Source organism: Mus caroli, chromosome 15 (genome assembly GCF_900094665.2).
Source record: "Mus caroli chromosome 15, CAROLI_EIJ_v1.1, whole genome shotgun sequence".
NCBI lineage: Eukaryota > Metazoa > Chordata > Mammalia > Rodentia > Muridae > Mus > Mus caroli.
Genome location: NC_034584.1, coordinates 30,939,741 through 30,949,067, shown reverse-complemented (window position 1 = coordinate 30,949,067; position 9,327 = coordinate 30,939,741). Strand labels below are relative to the sequence as shown.

General features: G+C 40.5%; 1 protein-coding gene across 4 annotated transcripts in view; it reads left to right on the top strand.

The window, feature by feature from the left end:
• Rgs22 (regulator of G protein signaling 22) overlaps window positions 1–9,327 on the top strand; it is a 122,420-nt gene that overhangs the window by 86,265 nt on the left and 26,828 nt on the right. For all 4 annotated transcript variants that reach the window (XM_021183706.2, XM_021183707.1, XM_021183708.1 and 1 more), the window contains exons 19-21: window positions 2,061–2,219; window positions 5,181–5,249; window positions 7,605–7,766. In XM_021183706.2, the coding sequence (XP_021039365.1) occupies window positions 2,061–2,219; window positions 5,181–5,249; window positions 7,605–7,766 (390 nt within the window). The remainder of the gene's footprint in view (window positions 1–2,060; window positions 2,220–5,180; window positions 5,250–7,604; window positions 7,767–9,327) is intronic.

Sequence of the window (9,327 nt, the reverse complement as noted above, 5' to 3'; positions counted from 1 at the left end):
TCCTTTCTTTGCTTTCCTTTGCTTTGCTTTCCTTTCCTCTTTCTCTCTCTCTCTCTCTCTCTCTCTCTCTCTCTCTCTCTCTCTCTCTCTCTCTCTCTCTCTTCCTTCCTGGTTTTGTGTTTTGGTGTTTTGAGACAGTGTCTCTTTATATAACTCCAACTATCCTAGAACTCCATTCTAGCCACAAACTCACAGACATCTACCTGCCTCTGTCTCCCAAGTGCTGGGATTGAGTGTACACCATCATGTCCAGCCTAGAAACTTTCCATAGACTGTGAACATAGGTTTAAGTACTTTATCGCACCATAGTTTTGGCCCTGACTACAGATTCTGATAACAATAAAGCCATTAGTTACAGGAGCAATGGGCTGTGACTCAGTGATGCTTGAGTGTCTTGTCACATTTAATCTATGAAGTAAGCTTGTGCTTTTGAAATTTGGAGTTAAAAATAACTTATTTAGTATGAGGGTTACTTTTGTTTTTGTTTTACTATTAAAAGAACAAATGTATTGTGTATTGTTTTAATCTTAGGAGTTTACAAGGATGCATATTTTTAGTGGTTTATACTTAGAAAATGGAAATTTCAGAAAATATTAAATTCATTAAGGAAAAAATTTATAGATATTTACAGTACAGGCAACCAGATCAACAAACTGTCCCTTTGGTGGGGGTGAAAGGAGCAGAAAGCCGTGAAAGAAGGGCAAACAGTTTTAGACAGCAGCAACTTTGACAAAATGCCTTCCTGTTAGTTCCCAGAGATACAGATCTGGGATGGGGTAGAGTCATGGCTGGGCATCTCGGTAAGCGGACGTCTGGGATAGACACATCGGAAGCATTTCTCTTCTGTTTGGCTTGTGCTCCATTGTGTGAGGCTCTGTGGCATCTGATGCTACTATGTGAGCATGCTGTAGTACATGCAGGGTGCTGAGAGTTTAGACGCCAGTGAGAAAGTCACCGTTGCTGTGAGCAGCCATTCCTACAGACTGGCCATTGTCTCTGCACTGTCTTCATTAGCTCTACCTATGTTATACTTAGGGATTTTATACAAAGCCTCCTGGTCCTCACTGAGTTTAAAGCCACTTTGCTCTCTTGTTAGCAAGTCAGGGTTTTTGTTTTCAAGAAAAAGTACTCTTATTTTTACTATTACTTAATATTAAGATGACATTTCTGCTTTGTTTTAACAGAAAACATTAGTATTTTTAAAGTTTTATTCATAAAAGGTGAACTAAATAAAGAGGGCTTGTTTTAGGGAGCAGAAGATTGACAGACACAGAAGAAGACTGAGAGACACAGACAGAAGACTGACACACACAGATACAAAAGATTGACAGACACAGTCACAGAAGACTGACAGACACAGACAGAAGACTGACACATAGAGTGATTTGCACTTAGAAATGGCCACAAATGGGCCATGGAGATGCTGTGGAGATTCAAGCCACAGACTCACTAGCTCTGTCTGTGCTGCTGTCTGCACAAGGCTCACAAGGCTCTCTTCTGCTTGCTGCCGCCTCTGTGTCTGTCCTTTTTGTCCCTCGGTGTCGAGAAGCACCCACAGGGCAATCAACTTAGCACTGCTCAACAACCCAGCAACCAAGTTTGCTGCTACTGAGTGCATGCATCTTCAATGTCTGGGGCAGGATCCCACTTAACTAACTGATGCCTCTTTTCCTTACCTACAAAAAGAAAAATGCTTCCTCAAATGCATGAGTTGGATGAATATTAGGTCAAAAATAGAACTTGTAAAAAGAAACAGTCAGTGCCCCTGTGTCATAGTTACCAACACCAGCCAGGAGAGCTCAGCGCCAGAACACTTGCCTAACAAACAAACAAACAAACAAACATCAACCTCACAGTCTTCCATAGGAAGCAAAGCCATATCAACCGCCACTACATATACTACTATTGTGTATGATACAGTCAAAGATGCTCTATGGAAAATGGAAACGGTGGCACTTGTCCAGTTTGCTGCCAAAGGCCCAACATGAATGAGTCAATTAATGGATTTGATTGTTTTTTTGTTTTAAAGCTTGCGGTTCTGCTTTGGTTTTACTCTCTAGATTATGCTTCTGAGCGGAGGCTGGGGCAGGATTCTGCATGAGCAACTTGACGCATCTGTGCTGGTGGAAATCCAGAAGCACGTCTTGAATAGGTTGGAAAATGTGTGGCTGCCATTGTTTCTCTCGAGTGAACAGTTTGCATCACGTCAGAAGATAAAGGTATGAACAGTATGATCTTATGATAGCAATTGGCAGGACCTGGAACATGAATTACCCACTGACCAGTCAGGATCCTTCAGTGAGTAATGGTTAAAGCATGGACCTGGGCTTCTCACGTCCTGACCCCCCACGTCTGCCACATTCCTGGTTTCTTTCTGAGTTTCCTTTTCTCATTTGAAAAATAAGACTCTGCACAGCAACTGCACCAGGCCATGGAAGCGTATGCCTGTAATTCCAGGACTCTGGAGGCAGAGGCAGGATGACCGCTACAAATTACAGTCCCAGATACAGCTAGAAAATGATGTCCTCTGTCAAGAGTAACAACAAACACAGTATGTGCTTGGTTCCTTAGCATGCCACCCAGCAAAGAGAAGGGGATCTCATCATATCTACTAGTGCAACTGGGTTTGTGTGGTTTTCATTGTTGTTATTGTTTGGTTTCTTGTTTGTTTGGTTTTTGTTTCTGAGACAGGGTCTCTCCACATAGGCATGTCTGTCCTGGAACTCACTCTGTAGACCAGGCTGGCCTGGAACCCACAGTGTTGGAGCACCATGCCTGGCTGGCAATCAATACTTTGAATGTTATTAAGTTCTCACACAGATGAACAAAGATATACAAGACCATTCGTTGTTACAGCATCACATGGAAGGATACTTAATGAGTTAACAATAACCCAGTTCTATGGAAAGCTCTTTGGATTCCCATATAAAATAAGAATTTTTTTTTTTTTTTTTTGGTTTTTCGAGACAGGGTTTCACGTTGTAGACCAGGCTGGCCTCGAACTCAGAAATCCGCCTGCCTCTGCCTCCCGAGTGCTGGGATTAAAGGCGTGTGCCACCACGCCCGGCTTAAAATAAGATTTTAAATTGTGGTTTTAATATAAAAATGAGGGAGATGGCTCAGCGGTTAAGAGCACAGGTTGCTTTTCCAGAGGTCCTGAGTTCAATTCCCAGCAACCACATGGTAGCTCACAACCATCTATAATGGGATCCAATTCCCTCTTCTGGTGTATCTGAGGACAGCTAAAGTATACTCATATAAATAAAATAAATAAATCTTTAATATACAAATGAGTTGTCCACACATACTGATATGAAAGGTGTTATTTACTGAGAGGGTGCAGAATAGTACACAGGAGATGACCTTGTCTTCATACACACACAAGCATATCCATCCACTGTGTCTCTAGATAACCTATTATGTCTGCATCCGTATCTTCATACACATATCCATGCATATCCATCCACTGTGTCTCTAGATAACCTATTATGTCTGCATCTGTGTCTTCATATACATATCCATGCATATCCATCCACTGTATTTTGGATGTTTGTATTTATGAAAAAAAAAAAAGCTTCTGGAAAGATCTTCTTCCTAGAGAATTAATTTGGAGAGTGAGGACTTCTATTATTTATTTTGTAAATCATGTTTGTTGTTTGCTTTGCTTTGATCTTATTTATATGAGGTAAATATTACTTTGGTTGTTTAAAACATCATCAGTATACATAAAAAGAAGTTAACTTATTTTGTATAATTTTGATTTTTAATATAATCATTAATACTGATCAGAAAAAAAGAAAAATGTTCCTCTATCTTATTTTTTCAATTTGTCAAACTCCTTGGATCTAACTTATCTGGAGATATCCTTAGTTTTTTGAGCTGAACAAGTTAGGGGAAAAGTGTAGTTAGTCACAGAATTTATAGTATACTGGGAAGAGCTGACTCACTTAGCAAGATGTTTCTAAGCTTTGGGAAAACTAGAGACTCCTCAGTCTCTGACTTTAGGGAAATTCCAGATCTCTCTCCAAACCCAAGCAAAGTAACATTTGGCTTACTGGTATTATTTACCACATTTTCTCATTATCTTTATCCCAGTCATGTTAGTGTAACTTGTAGTCATTTCCTGACTTGGGATTCTTTGGTGGCCAACAAAACAAACTGATTCTAGCAGTCTTCAGCCAAAGGTGCAAAAGCAATGAGAGTTCTTAATAAAGGATGCTGGCAGGCATTCATGTGCTTAGGAGAGGGGCTGGCATCCCAGCTTTAGTAAAGGTATAGTCAGGGATAGCTCTGGGAATCTAGCAAGAAAGATCAGCTCTCTTTTCCTCTAACCTGTGGCTGTCACAAAGACAAGTGTGGCAAGAAGGCTGGTAGCACAGAGTTTGCCTAGCATGCGTGTACCCGGGGTTCTAGCTGTAACATTGGTTTGATTTATAGACCTGGCCTTTATAGATCAGCTGCTAGGAAGATCTGTTATGGATAATGAAAGAAAGACACAGCATAGATTTGGCAGAGGTAGTACCCTAAAAAGGGGAGATATTATTCATAATCAGAAGCCCTCACAAATATAATTGTTCCCTGGTATCCAGAGGACGTATAGAATACTAAAAACCTGAAGATGATTAAATCCCTTCAATAAAATGAGGCTGTATTTGCATATGATTACATATATTTCCCATTATACTTTTATCATCTTTTAGCATACTTATAAAATCATAATACACTATAAATGTTAAAAGCATCTGGAATATATATATATAAGGGGCAAACACCTGTACATGCTTGATACAGACTGAGTTTTCTTATTTGGACATTTTGCATCTGAGGTTATTGCATCTATAGAGGAACCCATGTGTGTGGAAGACAGAGCCCCTTCTGTGTCCCGTGAATCATGGGTCTCTTCACTTACGGGAACTACAAAGTGGCTGGACAGCACCAGCTGTCATGCCCTCGATGGCTTCCATTTTGGCATGAGGACAGTTCTACATGCACTCTGTCACCTACATTCAGAGCAGTGCACTTGGTGACGGTCTCGATGAGGAGCCACCGAAACACTGACTGCAGGTCTTTCCTTCCCTATCTAGCCTAACCTTTGCCTTGTTTCTTAGCTGTTAAAATACTAAACAGTTCAAACTTTGGCAATGCTGAATATGGTGATAAAATAATTGATTCTGCTTTAGACACAGATGAAAGACATAGCGGATGAGCTATTACTGCAGAGGCATGACAGGAAAATTGGAGTTTGGAAGGCAAGTAATTATATTCTTCCTCTTATAAATTCTACTTTCTCAAACAAAGTATTACGCGTGCGCGTGGTGCTCCCCACCCCCCACTTGTCCCTGACCATCATTATGTAAACCTCCTTCTGCAGGCCGGTTGTGGAAGTGTGCCCTGTTCCTCAGAGCTCCTGCCCTCTCAACCATGGAGCACAGGGCTGACCTTTAAACGTGTACTTTCCCCTTGAGGTCCCAGGTTTGGTCCCCAGCACTGGGGACATATGTATGTCTATTTAGTCATGAAAGCCTGGGTTTGTCACACGAGCTGTTCTTACAGCATGTGGTCATTTACTTATCAGGAGAGTGGATTATATAGAAAGAACATGTCACATGAGGCACCAGTGAATTACATCTTTCTTATTCCCCCCCACCCCCCACCCCCGAACTTCAAATTATAGCTTAGCTTGAAGGCAACTAGAGCAACTGTGATTTTGGAGATGATTAAAATCGCTGTAACGGGATGCTTTTGTATAAGGGCTTATTGTGCTTTTAGCAAGTATGATGAGCATAGTCCTGTTAGTGAGTCTGCAGGCTCCTGAGGGTTACACACTGGCCCATGAAAACTGAGGCCCAGGTGACTCGTTCAAGTTAGAGCAAAGATAAAGGTTTCTCCTAAAGCCAGAGGATGCTTGGGTCTGCCAGGAAGCTCTCTTCCCCGGCTGCCTCTTGAAGGAAGGCGATCTTTTGAAAGGTTTGTTTTTGTTATATTTTTATTGAAATACTAAGTAAAATGAGCATATATTTTATATTATTATGATTTATATTTTGCATTATTTTCTATTTATTTAAATTACAGGTTTTAGTTAAATGGCTAAGTTTTAGTGTCTTAAGAATCAGGCCTTAAAACAGTCTTTGTTGAGTGGGTTTTAAATAAACATCCCACTTTAATCCATACTTGTTCCTATTTATAGGGTTGTAATCTTAATGCGGAGCAGATGCTGAGAGTCTTAAGTGTTTGTGCAGAGAGCATGGCTCTGCCTTGCTAAGGAGTGACAAGCATCTATGCCTGTGCTTGGGTTAATGGCCACCACTCACCACGGCCTGGACTTGCTTTTCCCTTTCAGCTGCAGCACAGGCTACCCCTCTCCAGGCGGAATTCATTACTCTTTCCTCCCTCGAGTTCCTAGGGCACTTCTTGCAAAACTGTGCCCAACATTTGTACTGATGGTCACTTGCAGTTCGTTCCAAGGAACTTATTTAATGCCTTGTCAGTAATGGCATTTAGTCACTGCTATAATTTATTTGTCCTGCTACAATGGTACTTTGGGAGCACTGTGTCCTTGCATCATTGCCTACTTAATGACAGTGACTCTGGGGAATCCCAACAGGATTCAAATCTATTTTCAATATATACATTTGGTAAATTTAATAAAACCTATTTGCTTTTTGAAACTAAGAGAGTAAAAGAGGTTGAATTGGGTAAAATATTTTTTAAAGTTTGTTCCAAAATTGCTACAGTATAAAATAGATGTAGATAAAATACCTTTAAGCATTATTAAAATATCATGGACACTTGTAGATTTTATGATGTATAAAATAAATCTTCAGTCAGAAGAATTTCATTATTAAGAAAAAAACAAAAATATCCCAGCACTCAAGAGTCAGAGGCAGGCGAAGGTGAGGCCAGCCTGGTCTTCATAGTGAGTTCTGGGCCAGCCGGGGCTACAGAATGATGTTCTGTGTCAAAACAATCAAATGATTGTTAGTATCCACGGGTGACGTGGAGTGGCTGAGCACTTGCCTTACATGACTTCCATTCCTAACACTGCAACATGAATATGTTAAGAAGCAATGTAACTATTCATTTAAAATGGGTTAAAAGCATGCCATAGAAAAGCATGATCTTACCAGGATAGAGTTAAAGTAAATCTTCAACTTCAGTGAGAGAATTTTTGATTTTTCTTAAAACTATTATAATCTCAAAGAATAAAAGAAGTAGTAAAAATAATGCAAACACGACAAATCACAGTGTAACAATGTAAATCACCGTAAGTCACGATGTAACTCTATCTAACAATAGCATCCTGATTATTCTGTTCTCTTTCCTCACTGGCTCCAAACTGTAATGACTATTAAAAAATTTTAACAATGTAGTTACATGTAAGTCAGCCAGTAATTTTTCTAAAAGTAATGGGGCCATTGGGGGAAAAAAGAGAGACAAAAATGCAGAGAGTCTAAGGGGAAAGCTGTCAAATTCTATTACATCCACAGCACACATTTCAGTAGCCAAATCAAAAAAAAAAAAAATGGGAGTTGGTGGTTTTAGTTTAATTAAGGACTTGATTGCTACTTTTGGAACATGTCTGATTTCCTGTATTATTTGGACAGCCTGTGGAGAGTAAGTGGATATCTTCATCCTGTGAGATTATTGCTTTCCGTAAAGCATTATTGAATCCAGTCATTGCAAGGCAATTTCAACGGTTTGTGGCCCTGAAAGGAGATTTGTTGGAAAATGGAGTTCTTTTTTGGCAAGAAGTACAAAAGTTTAAGGTATTGTATTTGGAACTGGAGAAAATCACTTCTGTTTGAAGAGGTGGTGCCTTAAGCTAGGATGTCCCTATCTGTAGCTAATGGAATTGTGTAATACACCCACCCCCATACTGCCAACCTCCTTCATGCTAATATCTGAACACTGATGAGCTTATTGTCCTGTAAGGCCCCCACATTTAAGACCCCCGAAACTGGGGAGACCTCCGCTCAAGTCCCGGAATGAGCTGGTACCTCAATAACTCAAGAGAAAACCACACCTGATGCAAAACCGCAAGAGGCTTTATTGTCAGCTAGCTGAGGACGAACTCCTTTCGCTGCACAGGGCAGGGGAGACAGTAGGGGGCTTTTAAAGAAAAAGTGAGGAATTGGGAGAAGTTGGGAGGAGTTTGGCTACAGTTCATCTCTGGTGGGTGTCCTTTGTAAAATTACAAGGCATGAGGAGTGGAGAGTGAGTTGTAGCTCTTCTTTGTGGAGTTTATCCCCGTGTCCTTGTCACAGGGAGCCAGGCAAGCACCTGGCTAGGTCTTTTTACAATTATTGCATCTCTGGTTGTAAGGTATAGAAACAAAAAGGCTTTTTGCTGGCTATAGAGAACAAAGAGCTTCTTTCTGGCTGTATTTTTAGAGGTCAGGGAAAACAAGCTTGGGGGAAATGCTTTAAGTCGGGGTCTCACAGTCCATTGTCTAGACATACTTCTTCTGTATAGTGATGATTAAGAGTAAGGCCCTCAAATGATAGCATTTGTGTTTTTGAGACAAGAACTTGCAGTGTGGTTTGGCGAGTACATTTCTGGAGAGTGTTTCCATCCATGCATCTATAAATTCATCACATACATTTTTCCTGGAGACGTCCATAATTGGTATATAATTGGTATATCCATATAAGAAAGACCTTTCTACAAGAATCCTTCCTAATCAAGTGCACCATGATAACCATGACACCAGATTACAGGTGATGAAATCCAGTGAAAGAGACAAGGGAGGCCATATTCACAGCCAAAGAAGTACAAGGTAGACTTAGGTACAGAAGCAGCTGATTCTCAGGCTTATGTCTTCATGGAACCACGTAGAGACTTTGCCTTGAATATGAGGTGACGTTCTTGGTTTTGCTGTCTAGACATGCCTAAGAGATATCTAGCCCATGCCTGAATGCTTCCAGGGGAGGGGCTTGTTTCCAGGCAATCAGCTTATGCTCTCTCATTGCAAAAGTACAGGAAGAGAATAAATTCAGTTGAAAGGATAATAATTTCTGTTGGCTCACAATTTAAGTGTGTCCTTTTTTATTTTGAAGTTCTGAGCAAAATCACCCATTTTTAAAAATATATTTTTATTAGATATTTTCTTTATTTACATTTCAAATGTTATCCCCTTTCCTAGTTTCCCCTCTGAAAATCCCCTATCCCCTACCCCCTCCCCCTGCTCGCCAACCCACCCACTCCCAATCCCAGTACTTGGGAAGCAGAGGCAGGCAGATTTCTGAGTTCCAGGACAGCCTGGTCTACAAAGTGAGTTCCATGACAGCTAGGGCTATACAGAGAAACCCTGTCTTAAAAAAAAAAAAA